This window comes from Hypoxylon fragiforme (genome assembly GCF_022984875.1).
Source record: "Hypoxylon fragiforme strain CBS 206.31 chromosome Unknown GGS25scaffold_8, whole genome shotgun sequence".
Classification (NCBI taxonomy): domain Eukaryota; kingdom Fungi; phylum Ascomycota; class Sordariomycetes; order Xylariales; family Hypoxylaceae; genus Hypoxylon; species Hypoxylon fragiforme.
In genome coordinates this window covers 2,211,530-2,230,458 of record NW_026054763.1, presented here as the reverse complement: position 1 = coordinate 2,230,458, position 18,929 = coordinate 2,211,530, and the positions used below count along the sequence as shown (strand labels likewise).

The 18,929-nt window shown below is 45.7% G+C and overlaps 4 protein-coding genes across 4 annotated transcripts; 2 read left to right on the top strand and 2 right to left on the bottom strand.

Annotated features, from left to right (window-relative positions):
* Positions 1-3,003: 3,003 nt before the first annotated feature.
* Positions 3,004-4,361, bottom strand: GGS25DRAFT_524781 (acyl-CoA dehydrogenase NM domain-like protein; the record flags this gene model as incomplete). The annotated part of the gene is made up of 2 exons (XM_049264668.1): positions 3,004-3,100; positions 3,157-4,361. 2 exons carry the CDS (start codon positions 4,359-4,361, stop codon positions 3,004-3,006), a joined length of 1,302 nt encoding a protein of 433 aa, XP_049114048.1.
* Positions 4,362-4,570: 209 nt separating this feature from the next.
* Positions 4,571-7,202, top strand: GGS25DRAFT_423541 (carboxyl transferase). Its single transcript, XM_049258588.1, has 3 exons — positions 4,571-5,354; positions 5,440-6,475; positions 6,623-7,202. Exons 1-3 carry the CDS (start codon positions 4,780-4,782, stop codon positions 6,743-6,745), a joined length of 1,734 nt encoding a protein of 577 aa, XP_049114047.1. The 5' UTR covers positions 4,571-4,779; the 3' UTR covers positions 6,746-7,202.
* A 4,300-nt stretch (positions 7,203-11,502) lies between these two features.
* GGS25DRAFT_524779 (uncharacterized protein) lies at positions 11,503-13,147 on the bottom strand (the record flags this gene model as incomplete). The annotated part of the gene is made up of 3 exons (XM_049264667.1): positions 11,503-12,744; positions 12,797-12,981; positions 13,036-13,147. 3 exons carry the CDS (start codon positions 13,145-13,147, stop codon positions 11,503-11,505), a joined length of 1,539 nt encoding a protein of 512 aa, XP_049114046.1.
* A 2,709-nt stretch (positions 13,148-15,856) lies between these two features.
* Positions 15,857-18,092, top strand: GGS25DRAFT_524778 (uncharacterized protein; the record flags this gene model as incomplete). The annotated part of the gene is made up of 2 exons (XM_049264666.1): positions 15,857-15,990; positions 17,522-18,092. 2 exons carry the CDS (start codon positions 15,857-15,859, stop codon positions 18,090-18,092), a joined length of 705 nt encoding a protein of 234 aa, XP_049114045.1.
* Positions 18,093-18,929: the final 837 nt, after the last annotated feature.

The following is an 18,929-nucleotide window of genomic DNA, read 5'->3' as shown; positions in this document are numbered from 1 at the left end:
ATGTACCGATGGTAGGAAGAAGCGAAGCCGCAAGGTTGGTTTATCAAAGGAGACGGTCCTTTTTCCAACCTTACCTCAATCTACAAACCACTTTATGACCTATCGTAATGTTGAGATCAAAGAGGCTTCTTTGGAGTGAGCTACGGGAGATACCTTTCTTCGGATACTCTCACCGGTCTGCGGCGGCTACAATATGCTCCTCTCTCTCTCTCGCGTGCCACAGCGGGGTCAGCCGGTGAACGACACCCCGGACTAGAGGACAAAGTATTGGCAAAATTATTGGATTTATTTCCACCGCATCGCCCCAAGCTTTCTCCTCTTACCGATGCAAACTACAGCTAAGCAAACCCAGGATCGCGTCTACTCTGGGTACCCAGGCCGCCCTGCTGGTTGGCCAATCACGTCCCTCCTTTTCACGATGTGCGGCGTGGGAAAGGGAAAAGAAAGGTTATGTGTCGCCAATGGGGCGCAATCCGAATCGCCAAAATATTTGGTTGCACGTACGACTTCTAGAACCGAATGCTTTCCTGTTGTCATTCCACCCTTCCCACTACAGGCTGGAGATATTCCTAGTGGGCAATACTCATCGTAGTTTGTAGGACAATCTTTTTTTCTTTGCGCTCGGCAGCTGGAGATGACCAATCTTGCCTTAGCACGTCTGCAGCGTGGGATCCCTTGCTTGCTACTAATTGTTAAGCAAACCATGAGGAATTCCGAATCTGCTCAGCAGCCTTAGCTGGGTAACTATCTCTAGAGTAGGGAGGTAGCTATTTGGAATACGCACGAACAAACACTGTGAGTACTATATCGCGTAATCTTTGACCATGAAACTATTCCTAACTTTCTAGTTGTCGCACACCTACCTAAGTACCCACGAAAGTAGGTACGCAAGTAAGATATGTATCATACCCAGAAAAGATAATAACTGCCTCTGTGGGGAAATAGTCTGTGGTCACATGAACGGTTTCGATCAAATTCCATACATTGCGACCTACACTGCATCGCAGTCATCGCTTACATCTTCACATTATCTCCCCTCTTCCCCCTGCTTGGTACGACGCACTCCTTCAACCCACAAGCACCTAACATGGAAAAGGCTCTGCATGGAGTTACCGTTTTCAGCCGACGATCATCACCGGTGGCACACATCGCTTACATTCTAATAATACCAGTATTATTAAATATGATCTACATCTAGGTACAATACATACATACGTCTAACTACTCGTAGCCGCTGGAGGCTCTCCACATGTAGTTCATATCACGAACGCCTCTTTTATATTTTATTTTATTTATCTCAAAGTTTGGCGTTGCATCATTGGACTCGGGGTTTTATTCTATCCGAACTCATATCGCCGGGAACCTATCCAGTATCACCCCCAGAATCATGTACATCTCTCAATATTATACCCCCATGGCGTTGACAGCTTAGCTGAAAATGATTACCTGGGTATAGAGTCATATCTACTACCTAGGTATGCAGGCTGCGATACACAACCAATCATGTGCCGCCTTCGATGGTAAATAGGAACAGACAGCTGCTGTGCTTTTCGAAATCAAATCCTTATAAAGTTTACGATGAATAGGCCATGGTCGCCGATTGGTTGATCCTTGGAGCTCTGGTGTCATTTTGAACCTCAAGATGTCTGACAAGGCTGTCTAGGTTGCACCCACCGACAATTCTGGAAGTGTTGGCACGATGGATGATGAAATTGCTAAACGTCTAACCTTAGGTTGGTAGCTACGTTAGGTACGCATATGAGGCACGCCGACAACAACAACTGAGGGTGACAGGTAATATTCCCAAATAAAGCCTAGTGAAGCTTTTAACCGAATATAAAAGATACTATGAAGGTGACAGATGACCATTAGCTGACGTGTTGGATCCTCCGGGGGTCTGGCCCGAGAACTTAAACACCGGAAGACGTGTTCGCAAAACCTCCCAACGATTTTACAAAGTGCAAGATGCAGCTATTAAGGGGATGCATGTGCGGCTATGGCTTTCCTATCTGCGACGACAAACAGAAGACCTGTCGATCACACTTACCTGCCTACCTACCTAAGGTACCAACCTAAATTATCTGATAGAGTAACGGTACAATATCATGAAGGACCACATCTATACGCCGGGGGGCGGGAGCATGCCATGCTTCTCGCGCTTAGACGACGATAGGTACCATGCAGGATGTACCTAGATACCTACTTAGGTATGTAGCACAATGTGATGTGATCAGATATCTGGATACCTACCTAGTATGCTTGAACTAGATACCGATCGCACCGCCCACGATGCTGCAGGTTTGCGCCAGGTCTTCCATATCTAATTGGGTAGCGGACACGCAAGATTTATTACGTCTACACCCGGATATAAGCATCAAGTTTTTTTTTGGTCCCTAAACGTCACACCGTAGCAAATATACGTATTATACATCCACGAACACTACTAGGTACGCTCCTTAGCTGGGAATAGCAAAACACGTCTGCAAAACATCGCTATCTCCTCGTGGAAACACCCCTTCCGTTTTTCCTGCCAGGAAAAGAATATTTAATTCAGAGTTCATGAAGGCCCGCGTATTTCCTTACCAGCATCAGTCAGTCCCTTAGGCCGGGGTTCAAATCAGTCAGGCCGTGCACAATATTTAGTGGTGATTCCCGGTGTAAAACGCAACTTCATCCAGAATTCATTTACCAATCGAATTATATCTTACGCTATCTAGATATTTAGGTGGAAAAACTAATCCCAAAAGAAATAGTAGCTAGATGCACAATATATCTAGTTTCGCCATACCTGACGTCTCATACGCCAGCATTTACACGTATGGGGTCTGTTTAGTGGCAATGTCGTCAATTCAGGACTAGACACAGTCGAAATCGTTAGGAGTCTGCAACATACTTCTCTCTCAGCTTATGTCTAAATAAGTCTGTAAACTTTTCAATATATATCCATATACCGTGAACTCCGGCTTCAATGCATTATTTTGTTATTATTGATGTGGTCTTCCATCATGCTGCAAGATGAGAATACTCCTTATTGAATGCTCGTCCGATGACCATACGGCGAATCTCTGATGTCCCCGCCCCTATCTCGTACAGTTTGGCACTATATCATGGTTAATAACGTAGCGGGGAAGGCAAATATGGATAGTAGGAACTTACTCTCTTAGTAACCTCGAGGCAGGCATCTCTTCTACGTAGCCCATGCCGCCTAGTAATTGGATGCAATTTAGAGAAGACTCCGTGGCTCGTTCCGCGGCGTACAGAATAGCACCGGCGCAGTCTTGCGTCCTGATAACGCCATTCTCGTCCACTTCCTTGGCGGTAGCGTAGGTATACGCTCTGGAGGCCTGCAGCTTCGTGTACATGTCGGCGAGCTTACCCTGCACGAACTGATTGTGTGCGATGGGAGCTCCAAACTGCTTTCGCTGGTGCGTAAATGGCAGCGCGACGTCGAGCGCCGCCTGCATGATGCCGAGGGGCCCCGCACTGAGAACCAGACGTTCGAGATCAAGGCCTTCCATTAGCACGCGCACGCCGCCATTGACTTGACCCAGTACATTCTCGTCAGGCACGAAGACGCTTTCAAAAACCAGCTCGCCCGTGTTGCTCCCACGCATGCCCATCTTCTCGAGCTTCCGTGCGCAGCTAAAGCCCTTCGCATCAGTCTCGACGATAAAGGCAGTGATGCCCTTGGACCCCTTTTGAGGTTCTGTCTTCGCGTACACGACGACGAGGTTAGCGTCCGGACCATTTGTGATCCACATCTTGGTGCCGTTGAGCAGAAACCCGCCATCGACCTTTTTAGCGGCCGTTCGCATACTAACGACGTCGCTGCCGGCGCCTGATTCAGACATGGCGAGGGCGCCAACACTGGTCCCTGCAATCAGACCGGGTAGGTACTTCTGCTTCTGGGCGGGCGATCCATTGAGCTGTAGCTGGTTGACGCATAGTTGCGAGTGAGCCGCGTAGCTTAAGCCAATACTACCGCTAGCCCGCGATATCTCCTCCATCACGACGCAGTGTGCCTGGTACCCCATAGCCAGGCCGCCCACCTCCTCGTCCGCCGTCATTCCCAGGAACCCGGCCTCGCCTAACTTTGGCCACATCTCGTTGGGGAAGGCATTGCTCTTGTCCGTGTGCGCTGCCACCTCTTCCGTGATCTCGCGACGCGTAAACTCCTGCACGCGCTCGCGGAGCTCGGACAGTTCTTCGGATGAGGGGGGCGTGAAGCCTTTAGGGTGTTTCTTGGAGGAGGAGTAGTTTCGTACTGGTACTTGTGATAATGCAAAGGCGGGAGCTTGTATTTTGGTGGTGGCATGTCGCGCTGGACGGGTTAACGCTCTGAATGCCTTGATAGTGGACATGGTGCCTTTTGGTTATTCTAGGTACTGTATACCTAGGATGATTGGAGAATTTAGTCACTAAGAAAGCAGAAAAGTTAAACTGAGTTAATTGAGAATTGAGAACTGGAAATCACGATGAACTAAACTAAACTACAAGTTGAACTCAATGCTGACGATAATATGCTCCTTCCATAAAGAGAGCCATAGATCATTAGTCATAGGTCATAAATGAAGGCAGGAGGCGGGCAACCTCGGCATAGCGGTTAGCGACGGCGCGCGGTTCAGTGCTTCCCTCCAATCGACGTCAGTGCCCAGGTGGTCAGCTCCCTTCCTTACATCTCCCTCTACATTCCCACTCACCTCATGTTGTTTAATTTAGGACAACGAGCTGCTATAGCAGTAGCCAAAATCATACTATCTACATAATAAATAAATAAAAATGTCCGTAACCAGATGTTCGAGAGACCTTGTAGGCCTATCCCGCCAATTGGCCCGACAATGTACTAGACCGTCTACCAAACACTCTCGTCGACCTCCTCACCTTCGACTCCCTACCCGAAGTATCGCCTCTTACACGGCCCCATACCAAGCCAATGCTATATCCGTAATACAAAGTAATATAGACTCGACATCGGACGAGTTCAAAGAAAATGAGCGGCTTATGGAAGAAGCTATGGCTCGGCTGGAGAAGCTAACGAGCTCGGCACAACAAGGTGGACCGGTGAAGGCCAGGGAAAAGCACATCGCGAGGAAAAAGATGCTACCACGAGATCGAGTTGCGGCATTAGTAGATCCGGGGACAACATTTATGGAATTATCGCCTTTGGCTGGCCACGAGCTCTACCCCGAGGCAGATGTACCAGCAGGAGGCATCATAACCGGAATCGGAGTAATTGAGGGTGTTACGTGCGTCATTGTAGCTAATGATAGCACGGTCAAAGGCGGAACGTATTACCCTGTCACGGTAAAGAAGCATTTAAGAGCCCAAGCTGTAGCCCAGGAGAATAAACTACCGTAAGTTAAATTATCGAGACATAATGGCCTAACAGAACAAAGTCAGTATAAGGAAAGATTGGTTTGGTCTAACGCGGTAACATAGTTGTATATACTTGGTGGACTCTGGCGGCGCTAACCTACCTCATCAATCCGATGTCTTCCCGGACCGCGACCATTTCGGTCGTATTTTCTACAATCAAGCGAGGATGAGCTCCCAAGGTATTCCTCAGATCTCCGTGGTCATGGGTCTATGTACGGCCGGGGGAGCGTACGTCCCGGCCATGAGCGACGAGAACATAATAGTAGAAGGTCAAGGACACATCTTCTTAGCCGGCCCACCTCTCGTCAAGGCCGCGACGGGCGAAGAAGTATCGGCTGAAGATCTTGGGGGAGGTGCTATGCACACTTCCGTATCTGGTGTATCGGATTATCTAGCTGTCGACGATGCACATGCTATTGTGCTTGCAAGAAGGTGTATTAGCAACCTCAATTGGCCACGCAAGCCTCCGCCTGCTTCGACGACCTATTCCGAACCCTTATACCCACCTTCCGAACTTCTAGGTATAGCCTCGACGAACCTGCGCAAGCCCCTACCGATACACCAAGTCATCGCCCGAATTGTCGACGGCTCACACTTCTCCGAATTTAAGCGAGACTACGGGTCGACACTAGTAACGGGGTTCGCAAGTATCTATGGACATCGAGTAGGGATTGTAGCAAATAACGGGATTCTATTTGGTACATCGGCACAAAAGGGCGCGCACTTCATCGAACTATGCGCTCAACGCGGAGTGCCTCTTGTCTTTTTACAGAACATCAGCGGCTTTATGGTGGGCGCACAAGCCGAACGCGACGGCATCGCCAAGCACGGAGCTAAGCTAGTCACGGCGGTCGCGTGTGCTGATGTTCCCAAGTTCACCGTGGTTGTCGGGGGTAGTTACGGCGCCGGGAACTACGGCATGTGCGGTCGTGCTTACAGCCCTAGATTCCTTTGGATGTGGCCTAACGCGCGTATCGGCGTCATGGGCGGCGAACAGCTCGCTAGTGTCATGGAGACGGTGGGGCAGAAGGCAGATCCAGAACTTAAGGATCGGATCGAGCGCGAGAGCGACGCCGTGTACTCTTCGGCTAGGCTATGGGTAAGTCACTTAATGAATGGGTAACCCCTGTTTTATCTTTGTTTTTTTCGTATTATCCAGGGGAGGCGTATTCTAGCGTTTCCGCACTAGTGGTGCACTACTACTTTGTCTCCAGGTCGCTAATACTTGCTCTTTCTTCTCGAATAGGACGACGGGGTAATACCGCCACAGCACACGCGGCGCTACCTGGGGCTGGGGCTGAGGGCCGCGCTGTCGGGTAGCAACGAGGTTCAGCCTGGTGATACTAGATTTGGGGTGTTCCGGATGTAACCACTTTACCAGAATATGCAGTGTCATGTAGGCACGGGGTAGTTGGTCGTAGCTAGGATCAAGCCTCAAATCAAATCTACTGGTTCCTATCAATCCAAGCCAAGCTAAGGTTCTAGATACTACTTACCTAGGTAGATACGCGATTTGCAGCTTTAGCCTTTGCATCCTGCCTTACCTGCCTGGGTACCTACCTAGGTTAGACACTTAAGCGTGACGCCCCAAGGCCTTTTGAAGCGGTGAAGGGTTGTCTCGCGAGACCCCCTAGGTAGATTTATGATTCTCATTCGTCCAGTGAAGTAGGCAGATACTTCATCATACATAGACGTCTGTTGGCTGTGTTTTGGTTGCCTAACTACCTACATAGGTACGAATCAAGGCCCGTCCTTGTAGTAACAGCGGGTGTTTAGTGTAGGATCCAAAGGAACAACTAAGAGACGCCCGTATTTAGGCCAATTAACACATTTTCTTTTCTCCTTTTTCTTTTTGCCGGAAAACCGTAGTCACGATCCGGCTCGTCTTAGTAGGGTTACGGGGATCGAGGAGAGGGCTATAATTGCAGGTTAGGAGGTTAGGAGGTTAGGAGGTTAGGAGGTAGGCAGTTGGCAGTTTTCCCCTATCTCTTTCTTACTCTTTCTTTTTTTCATAGGACGATGTAGCAGGTATCAGTTACCAAAGTATTATAGTCTGCCTAACATATCATCTTAGGTATTCAAAAGTCCCAGACTTGTTGCTCAGCCGGCGCCGTCGGGTACGTAGGTAAGTGAGAACTAAACCAAACCAGCCAACTAGCCACCTAACCTACCTAACAAGTGCCAGGACTTCTTATTTCTTTTTCTTCCTTACCTATCTATATTTTCTTCTTAGTATGTAGCTCGGCTACGCCGATAGGTAAGTACCTAGACATGCCTACACCGTAACTCTTTTATCGTTTTCGTCTTCGTCTTATAGGCTCCTTCATCGCCCCCTTCGGAAGGAAGAAGCTTATGTATGTGACGAAACCAACAGACGAAAAAGATACGATCAGACATAGTTACTAAACAAAAAAAAAAAAAAAAAAAAAAACCCGCCTGCCTTACATAATACGGGTCGGATGGATGTTACACGAAAAGCCCGAGTTATTTGTGGGGACCAATGGCGGCCCTTCCCGCAGCATTTGGGAATGCGACTAGAGGTGCCTACCTGGAAAAAAAAAGTGCCGGTTACTTCAAGTTTAGAGTTCAGGCACGGAGCCTATGAGGAAGGGAGGAATATGCCTGTTAGCTAGGTACGGTAATAAGTAGGCAACCTTTGGTAGGGATAGTTAGTAGTATGTACCTGCTACTACTTCGTACCTATGTAAGTAAATACTACATATGTACGGAGTATCTTGAAGTTCAATGTAGGTAGTTTATTAATCGATGCATATCATCTTAGAATTTGTATATACTAATCAACCTGCCTGCTTGCCAACGCACCTATGAATGCGCACGTCTTACGTCTAAATTTATGTTGGTCTTACCACAGCTCCAGCCAACCCAGCCAACACTTGAAGCTACCCCTAAGCTTAGAAGGCTACTAGGTATATTATACAATACAATACACCCCTAGAGGCAGTGAAAGAGAGTGCCTGTAGTTGGTATTGTAGGTAGTTTCTTTTCTCTCTTAACACCGCCACCGGTCCCATCTTCTAGGGCGGGAATGACGATCCCGATCGACAATCAGCCTACATAGCCGAATTTCTTTTGATCTTTTTTGAAGTCATTGATATGCTGACTCCCCCCCTCCCCCCCCCTTTTTTTTTTCCTTTCTGCGCCGTACGTACGTAAGCGAATAACTTCGTATGTTGTCTTTGAGAGAGCTAGGCGGCAACTTTGCCACTATGGACGAGAGAGAAAATCCTATAACTATCCAGTACGTAGGGAGGCAGTGTTTGTTGATAGCTTGCCACGAAAAAGTATGCCACTATGTGGCCAGTTTCCGGATCTGCCGTAGGATAGAATCGAGATATTAGTTGTCTTACTACCTAAATGCAGTAGGTATCAGCTTAGGTTTATATCGAGATATTAATATGTGGTAATATACTCGTGCGTAATCCCGGGATACCACGCTGTCCTTGAGTGCAGGTGACCAATAATATCATAAGTATTTCCTCCATTCTTTTATATCATATCAATACTCATTTTGTAAATAACTGACAATAAATTAAACATTTCATAATGTCATGTCAGATTGCTAAACCAGCAGACAAGTTCGTATATCGTGTCGGCGAACGTCCCGATAAGGACGCAGGGTGTAGTGGTGGTTTGTGGCACGTTGCGCGGCTCCGGGCTGGGGTAGGTTCGTTTCGTTCAGCATTTTGCTCCCTTTGGCTTGGGTCAAACCGGGATGGAGAATCGATGCCTGTTCCTGTTCCGGTGAACACTTTCGGGTGGTCACAGGAGAGCCCCCCCGCGCGTGGGGGTGTTCCTTTGGTTCTGGAAGGACTTGGCGCTCTAGACTTATACCACACCTGTGCCACCTGTATTGTACAAATCGGGTCTAGGAAGTGTGTGGACAGCAAATCCACTATAGTTTTTATTACGTTAAATCTAAATAACTTTACCAGCGTTCAACTTTAAAATATCAAATTAGTATATAAATATTCCTTGAAATTTTCTGAATTTAATGATGTAAGTTTTATAAGTAGAACTTGCGTATTTGTAAGTATTTATTTAATTTAAAGATTTTTTTATTTTTTTAACAAAATTAATTACGCAGACAGTTCTTTTAATTTAACATGAAACTTAAAACAAAAAATAGTTTTAATATCTTTAAAGTTTAAAGAAAAATAAGTTAAAATTTCATAATTTTATATATTTTATTAAGATTTAAAAGTTAATTTTTAAATATATATGAAAATAAAATATTAAAACTTCACTTTCTTTATTTTACGATATTTCATTTTTTCTTATTTTTATATAGGCTTAGTAAAGCTTTAATATAATAGAAGTGAAAATAAAAAAAATTAAACGTACGTTTTCGTAAAGTTATAAATATTTTTCTTATATTTTCAACTTTTATATTATGTTTTCAAACGTTGAAATAAAATATAAAATAAATCGATAAACTTTATCTTTTAAATCTCCTTCCATATTTCGAAGCTAAATTAAATTAACGCATTTTTAATTTAATTTAAAAATTAAGATATAAGAAATAATAAAACGTTATAAATAATAAGCGTTTTAAAACTTTAAGTTTTTTAATAAAAATAACAAATATTAATATATCCTCTTTAACTTAAAGTATATAATTTTTTTACATTTTTTATTAAAAACTACGTAACTTAATTTAAGTAAAACCTTTGATTGCATTAAAATAAGTAAGGTTTTCGTAAAGTTATAAGTTTTATAAGTTATGTTGATGTTTTAGGTCCACTATTTTAGGTGTCCACACACTTCCTAGACCCCATTTGTACATATAACACATAGGTACTACCTGGGTAGGTATGTAGATCTAATTGCAATTCGTGGATAAGTGCGCACCTATCAGCACTGAGTGTTCGGGTTCACTGTCATATTAAATATTAAACTATATTCCGTACTTCGTATAGTTGGGTGATGTTTCCACGTCTGTCAATCAGCATGTCAGTCAGTATAGATACGGCGTCGCATACTTGGATGTAGCCACATTGTAATAAAGCTACGTGATATATGAAGTCTTCGACCTTGAAATCTTTCTAGGCCTGTCTGGATGTTGATGACGTTGCTGTTCTTGTCCTGATCCCTTGTTCCCTACCTTTTAACCCAGTCCATCTAAGTAGCGGTCTACTAGGGAAACAATATTCTCGAAGCCCTAGATAATAGCACTAGAAGTAATAATAGCGAACCTTGGAACCCTCAAAAAATGAAAAGGAAGAAGGACTCGTAAAATAAACTCGTTTCATTAAGATTTAGCGTCAATCAAAAACCATGCGACTTCCTAGGTTAGGGTAGGTAAGAACGAAGCAAGAATGGGAAGTTGGGAACTCACAACTGAAGGAAAAGTTTCTAGACTCGGCAGGTCTTGTTCTCTTATCCTTCTTACCCTTGCAAGCTGCCGCCTTCTTCTTTCATTCCCACGTTTTACGTCGGTTCGCGCCGGCTTTTATTTATTGTAGCACTGTATGCAACGATAAATTCAATCTCCTGACCCGAACAAGACGTAGCTACATACTCGTACTTGCCCTGGCTGCTACTACCTAACTCGTAGGTAGTAACCTAGAAACAAGGGGTCCCAGGTTGACTACGCAACGCTTTTCGAAAATTTGAAGCCTGCCCAGGTACCTGGTACCTAATGTTAACTGGAGATATCACCGTTCCAGCCTAACCTAATGACTCCAGGGCTCCTATATGAACGAAAAAAAGAGCCTCAGTGAAATGTTTGTACTATTTCATATTCCATATCCCATTTTAAATTTCAAAACATCAATAGCACGAGAAGTAAACCGCTTCTCCCAATTTTGCTTTACAAGATATGCAACGCCAACGCAATGCATTGTGTGTAAGATGCCAATGCTAATGTCAATACTAATGTACAATTCCTAACTCCGTTCCGTTTTAAAGGCCTATGGAGATCCTCTAACGACAAGGGGAATAAAACGTAGGTAGCTCTGATATAAATATACACTGGCGTTCGAGACTTTTCTGTGCCCGTTGTACCGATCCTGTATTGTATGATCTTTGGAACAGATAATCATGACTACTAAGGGTATTAAGTAAAATAATCATATAATAATAACAACGGTAATAAAATAAAACATGTTATCGACGTGTCTTCTTGTCGCCTTGACGTTCGAGTAACAAGGTAAGTTGGCTTTTAGACCGGCCAAGTGGCACGCTCGGTGTTGGACTCGGTTGGGTAGGGGTGAGACGAGTGTCAAGAATCGAATTTCCGGATCTCCTAGAACCGGTCGAGCCACTATCTTCTTTTCCATACACAGGACTCAGGGCCAATTCGCTGATCGGTGATTTTTCATCATATTCAAGAATTGTTCCCTGGACAGTGGTGTTCGAGACGGTTGTCGTGCTTGAAGCTATCAAGCCCTGTGGAGGGGCTCGACTACGAGTCAACTCCTGTGAGCTACGGCGCGAAGAGCCCATATCTGATCTTGATCGAGGCACGAAAGGGGCGACCTCTAGGCGTGGCTGGTCTTGTGTATCGCTTCGCCTGTGAGCAATTCCTCCTTTGCTCCCTGTCATGTGGCTAGTATCGGCCGTAATGACTTTATTTTTGATTTTCGCTGGAGATCCTAGCTGCGTCAAATTGGGGCGTGCGTCTCTGACTCCCGAAGGGACGCTGCCGTTATCGCTCGTCGGTGTACTAGTCAGGGTTTGTGTATTCGATTTGTCAGGCGACAGTCGAGCAACTGGTCGTTTCCCCGCAGCCTTCGCGCTCAGCCATTCACTAGCCTCGACCGTTTCCGTTGCAACACCTTTGGTCGGCTTTTCGGGGTTTGTCGGAATCGAACCTTGTCCAGAGTTTCTCGAACCGAGGGAGGGGACCCGTTCCTTAGACCCAGCCTCAGATCCACCAACAGCAGTGGAAGACTGAGAGCTTATACGTCGAGGCATAGCTGGTCTGCGTTTGGAAGCTGTGGAAGCTACGAAGTTAGTCTTCTTTTTAGAATTCGCACTCGTCATTTTCCTCCTTTCCTCTTTGGCTGTGGAGTTGCTGGATCCCTTCGAATCACCACTATGGTGGACCGCTGTGCTTCCAGATGAAGCTATCTCACTATCTTTCCCATCGTCACCCTCCCCGTCAGATCCTGGCGGTGAGACAAAGCGAGCTGTAGGGCGCGGCCCAGTACTTGAAGGCCCCCTAGGCTTCTTCAATATAGGATGTGGTTGTTTCGTCGATGATGACTTGGCTGAAGATGACGGTGTGGCTTTCGCAGTTTTCGTAGTTTCCGCCTTGTTCTTTGTACTTGATACCGAGGATCCTCCTCCAGATAGTTCGACGTTAGTTCGAAACTTGGGTAATTCAATTTTCGATTCAGGTGAAGGCTTTTTCAGGTTATGGTCAGCACGAATAATCACCCAATACAATAATACGTACTGGTTCGTATCGGTTTGGTGGCCCGCGCAATTTGACAAAGCTTTCCTCCTCGGATATGCTTTGGAAGAGTCGTGCAACAACTTTACCGGGAAGATAACGGCGGTTACCACCTAAGATGCGAGTCCAAAAGTTCTCGAGCCGTCTTGCGGTAGGATCAACAAGTTCTCGAGATGTCGTGGTGAAAACTGTGGGCTGATCAGTATTTGATCAAACGAAACGTGGTGAGGAACTATCTTGACCATGACAAGCCGCATGTATCTTCTCTAGTGGAACAACGTCGTACTTTGCTATCTCCTCGTAAATAGTGTTTCTATTAAAAACAATGCCCTTGGGCAGAATCATGTCCGTCATCTTCACCGAACGGAGCGGTTCCAGGTCTCGTCAACCTGGAAGCTCACCTCTGTCGTGAGCTTCCGGTAGTGACGAATACTAAGAAAGCTGCGATGTGTAGTCCTTCGGACTCTGCGATTCATAGTTGGCACGTCAAGAAATCTAACAGATAGGGCTGATCGAATCGCCTCATCAGCATCAGCTTGGAGCCGCGGTAGTAGAAGGTGCCGCCAATATTCGCCAAGCAAATCCACGCTGAGATTTCAGCTTGTTTGAGGATGGGTACTGCTCCACAACAAGTGGCCTCACTCTAATGCATCGAGTAGCCTAGAACAGTAGTCCTTTTCTGGGCCCGTTGAAGCCCTGGAAGCCACCGGTAGTCAGCAAACAGGCCGGAACACCCGCGGAACGTTAAGACACGAAATGAGTAGACCGGGATCTAGTCCTGTTTGCCTGTTCAAGGTAACACATCAATAGCTCTAGAGAGTGAGCAATTGGACAAAAAAGGGTCCAGGTAGTTCCGCGCAGCTATGGGGCTGACTGATAGGCGTGAAAATAGACGACCGAAAACGTAGTTCAGAACCGAGACATCGCCATAAAACGCCCAGACTGGTGAATGGATACTTCTGGTTACCTAGGCAGTAGGAACGTATAAAAACAGACTGAGCAGTTATCTTGAGGGTAATTTGTGGTAATTTGTTCTCAGGTTTCTGGGGTGGGTAGATCAGTGTCCGAGGCCAGTGTCAGTCAAAGACTCGACTGTTTGGTAGAAAATGAAAGACGACAACTCTAAATAAAAGAAGAAAATATTGGAGATCAAGATCTAACTGTCGTTATTATGTGGTTGTAGATATTAGCAAGCCCAAGTCGGAATCCATAAGGCCATCGATATCGTGTATGCAGTTGGTGAGGAATTATGTATGAGGTATGGAAGATGGGATGCGATTTGACCCTGTGGTAGACAAATGGAAGAAGAAGTAATCCATGATTTCACAACTTGGAAGCTTCTAGGTACAAGTACATACGTGTAATAGCTGGTAGGGAAAATTAGCTAAGGTCAGAGGTCAAGCATTAATAAGATGTATCCATGTACATATAGTACTTATAGTACATCCATGCCTCAAATCTCTCAAGGGATGGCAAAAGGAAAGTCCTACCAGTGGCCTAGTACCCCCATTACGGTGCTACGTGAACTAGGTACATGGAATGCAGCAACACAAGATTTAAGAGCTCCAGGGCTACGGCAGAAAGCAGCGCGCTAAGACTTTAGGGTATATAGTGGATAAGAATCCGCTAAAGATCAATGGACCCCTAGCACCTGACCAGTGCCTACCTGTGTCTGTTACTTGCCTACCTGCCAACCTCCAAGGCAAGCTGGGCAGCTGGGCAGCTGCAAGGCTAGTTCAACATCCTCGGCTTTTCTTTGCCTTCAGGTTCATGTCCCTTTTAGATTTCCATCTCCGTCTTATCCTTCGCCTCTCCACAAATTCCCCCGAAATGTTCACAATGCATCCTTAACTGGAAAAGTATCCCATAGGTGGCTTTACAATATAACTACCTACCTCCGTACCTCTACCTAAACTACGTACATACTACATACACCTACATACCTACAACCTACATACCTGCATAGAAAGCATTGCTCGGAAGTTCGCCGCAGTAAAATCCAGCTTACGCAATACATACATATCATCCAACAATTTTGGTCGACTTAGATACTCGGGCAGGACATGGTTTTCACAGTTCACTTACACGTTGACCTCTGAGCGCGGGCTTTGCGTATAGACAAACCTTACATGTTACTAGGTTAGATTGTCTACCTATGCACTCAAGAGGAGGTTCTTTGCTACATTTGTGTAGAAAAGAAGAGTATATTATGTTGACACGATATATTTCGCCCTCGAACGCAGCTTTAGTTCGAGCAGCCAATAGGTAAGTACGGTCGACGTCGTCACATCCCTTTTTTGGTCTCGGTCAAACACCCGTGTGGTCGTGACTCGCACAAGTATCTACTCCGAGAATCTTCGAACGCATTACCGCTCTCGATTTGGACGGATTCCGACATTTTCGTATGTACTAGGCCTAAGCTGAAGCAGGGGATTAAGTGTCGACGACTATGTATCTTCCCCCCACGTTTTCGGCGGATCTTGCTGCCGCTGAAATTGTCCAGCATTCTCGATTAGGTACCTGCGATTTAAGTATCATACCCAGTCCCCGTTATCCTCTGTCCGATGTCGAAATAGCCACTGGCCTTACGAAAACAGCCGCACTTTTGCAATCACTTCATGTGAAACAGGCAGAGTAGTATTTCTGGTAAAGAATGGTTTATACGACGCGAATATGACAAGCAAGCAAACTCAACGTAAGAGTTCCATGCTACCTACCTAGATAATCAATTGCTCAGTTAACTTCGGATCGACGGCCACTTCATACTTTTCCGGAAATCGATATATAACTATTAACTATGATTATTGTTCGAATCCTACTGCTTTACTGTCGTCTGGAATCGGTTCGAACCACAAGCTGCAGTTATTCCTACTAAATGGTTAGTACCGACTTGGATAGCCTTAGGGGCACGATACTCGCTGACAATGTGCCTACTAACATTGGACTAACCCCCTAGGTAGGTACCTGGTTAGCTAATCTAGGTACCTAGTATCTCCAGGACCACTCCCTATCCTAGACCTACCTAAGCGTTAGGTTAACCGTTACATACCATGATAGAAAACCATGGGTCTGAAGTGGATCAGTAACGGGCATTACGGCCTCTTATTCTTTGCCCCACTAGCTCTTGGCTCCCTTTCATACGCCATACACCGCTCCCTCGGGTCAAAGCCAGACTATTTTAGGAGCGGTGGAAGCTGGTGTGTTTTCAGTCCCTAGTCCACCAAGCGACTAAGGTTAGGCGGCCTACCTAGGTCAGGTGCTTAAGGTAGTTATCTACCTAGGTATCTACTTATCTAGTAGCCCTGGAGTTAGGCGTGTAAGTTCAAACTAGAATCGAACCGTTCAATGCGCCAAATTTCCCATACAGGTTGTCGTCAATCGGTGGACATACAAAATCAAACCCAGCTACATCTACACATCTACGGCGTAGTAGCCCAGTAGCTGCCTACTAGGTAAGATACCAAGTACGCATATACCAGGTAGGTACGGAGTAAAAGGTCGGTATATTTCAAGTTATCCATTGTCAAAGCGAGCTGCCGTTTTCTACCTGGCGCTTCAGTTCCAATTGCACCATCGATACCTTCTCATTTCCTATTTTAGGTATTCTCCTCATCTCCGGCTTTAAGATCTACTCTTTGCGGGGGCCATCAAAGGGTCGTGTGACTGTTGGACTTCGGCGCTCCTCTTAGACCCAAGCTTCATCGATTGGTTAAAATGCAACGCACAAGCATCACCGAAGTAATCCTCATGACCTCCCTAGCGGAGAGAAAGGCCAGCAACAAAGGATTTCTTCCTTTTCTTCTTCTTCTTTTTTTTTTTGTTTTTAGTCACGGGGACTTGTCGTTCTTGATTCCTATGTCACCCAGATTGGGGTCGAATTAAGCATGCTTCATAGAGGGGTCACATCCGACTGAAAAATCATTACTATTATAGTTCTATGTCTCTACCCCCCGCTCTCCGCACGGAGTTGTTCGCCAGTTTACGATTACGAGGCTCATCGAAATTGAAAATATGAAAGAATATCAACTCGAATGAACTACTATATGAGAATACTCCACCTTTTCGGCAAAAGCCTTGTACAGCATACACGGGTCCTCGCACGGAAATGCTCCCCTTTATCTATCATGCACATCAAGGAGCTGAATTATCATGTGATACTCGGGGATTTAAAAGGCCTAGGTGACCGAAGAAACAAATGATATTCTTCTCGGGGTAGCGGCATAAGTAGAAGCACCTAGCATGCAATGTAAATGGACATCAACTCACGGACGTTAAAAAAAAACTTACATACCTACCTAAGTAGGTGCTGGGAGGTACCTAGGCAGGTAACAATGGTAACACGACTGCTACCCCATCTCATCGAATTAGGCATGATTCACTTTCTATCTGCCTGACCCCCTTTAGAATATCGTTGGTCTAGGATCCACGTGGATAGATCTGGTTTCATTTCCTCAGCTACATACCTACCTGGGCACTCAGATTGCATACCCTCGAAATAGGAGGTACATTTCCCTTAATAGGAAATTACTGCTTTTGTTCTTTCGATCGGTTAGATCGACTCGGTTCCCGGCCACCGAAGGCAAGGCTCGTTGATCATTGGATTATAAAGTTCGTCTTTGGCGCACAGGGATATAACGTCTAGGAGCGCGCTCCTTTCTCTTTCAACTCTCAGCAGCTCGACAGTACGGGGTAGCAAGCATGGCGAGCATGTACTTAATATGTCTCCAGGGCTTTTAGCGCTTATACACTGAGCTGCATCGATAACGCTATTCCGTCAGGTCTCTGCTGCGCCGTCAATTGCCGCGTATTAAAACTTGCCGGTTGGCCTGCAGGAACGTATGCGGGTTCCGCCCAGTCAGGCCAATCTCTTCTAAATTCACACACATCGAGTCCACCGGTGAGCGGGATGTCGGTCAGAACATTGCTTTCGCGACTGACCACGAGAATCCTTTCAAAAGCGCCGCAGCGGCCCGGGCTGCTTATGGAATTTCTCTTATCGTCGACCCTTCAAGAATGTAACGGTAACAACGGCTATAGCGGCGCCTCCCGAGCCACGTTTCCCAAGGAAATGTTTGTGCCGCATTGCCAGCCTTGTCTCAGTGGCTCACGTTCCGGTGGTTTGACCTATGGCCCGGACGAGGCAGCAGCGAGGCTAGTCTTCTATCTTTACCTAGGTATGGTTGTATTCGGATGTCACACAAAGAAGGTAGTCATCTGCAACCAGCTTCTGCGGGAGGGTTGCAGTAGCAATTATGACATCTCCATCCTTATCATCGCCTACGAAATCAGCAACCAGTAATTGTTTTTTCCAGTACTTCTCCGATGGGGGGAAGAGAAAGGAAAAGGGGGAAGTAAGCATTGCCATTTCCATTATATGGTAAAGCGATTTTGAGAAATCTGATTTGCCTCCTTACCATTAGGCCACTCCAAGCTGATTTACGAATATGCACTGCTTAGTCAGCTTTGATATTCGCGGCGCTCATCTTTGCACGCGACACGAGCGAAGTTGATCCCAGATTGGCAGATTCCGCTAATCTTACCTTCTAAAATACATGCTTGGGGAAATACACACCTTCGTATAGAGAACCCTTTACTTTGGCGTTTGAGCCTAGAGAACGACTGTAGGTTTGTGCGTGGTGGTGATCATGTAATCCGCTTATCCAATGAGCTGATGAGCGACAGTATTCGATGTAACAATCCAGTCACGTCTTATCTTGCATTTGGGTATTTCCGAGTTTAAGGGATGGGATTAACATACTGATCCCCCAAGTTGTCGGAGACCGCAATGTGCTAACAGAATATGCAGCTTGCTCGATTAAAAGGAGAGAAGATCCGCAATACACCTCTGACGATGCCTTTGTAAATATTTCTAAACCCCATCAGCTGTTAAATGGATATGCCGCCTGGCCTGCTATTCCCTTGTCACTTGTCACTTGTAGCATTATTTAACAAGATTTGGTTGATTAGCAGTAGCCCCTTTTATAGCTTCAGGTAATTCATCTAGGGTTAACCAAGTGGTAAAGTAGTTCAACTGTATATATGGCAGAACTATTGGAAAAGTATTCTACAAGTATCCTCCGTAGAAACAAAGGCTATTTATTTTGCCGCATGAAAATACCACGTGAAAGCAAAAATG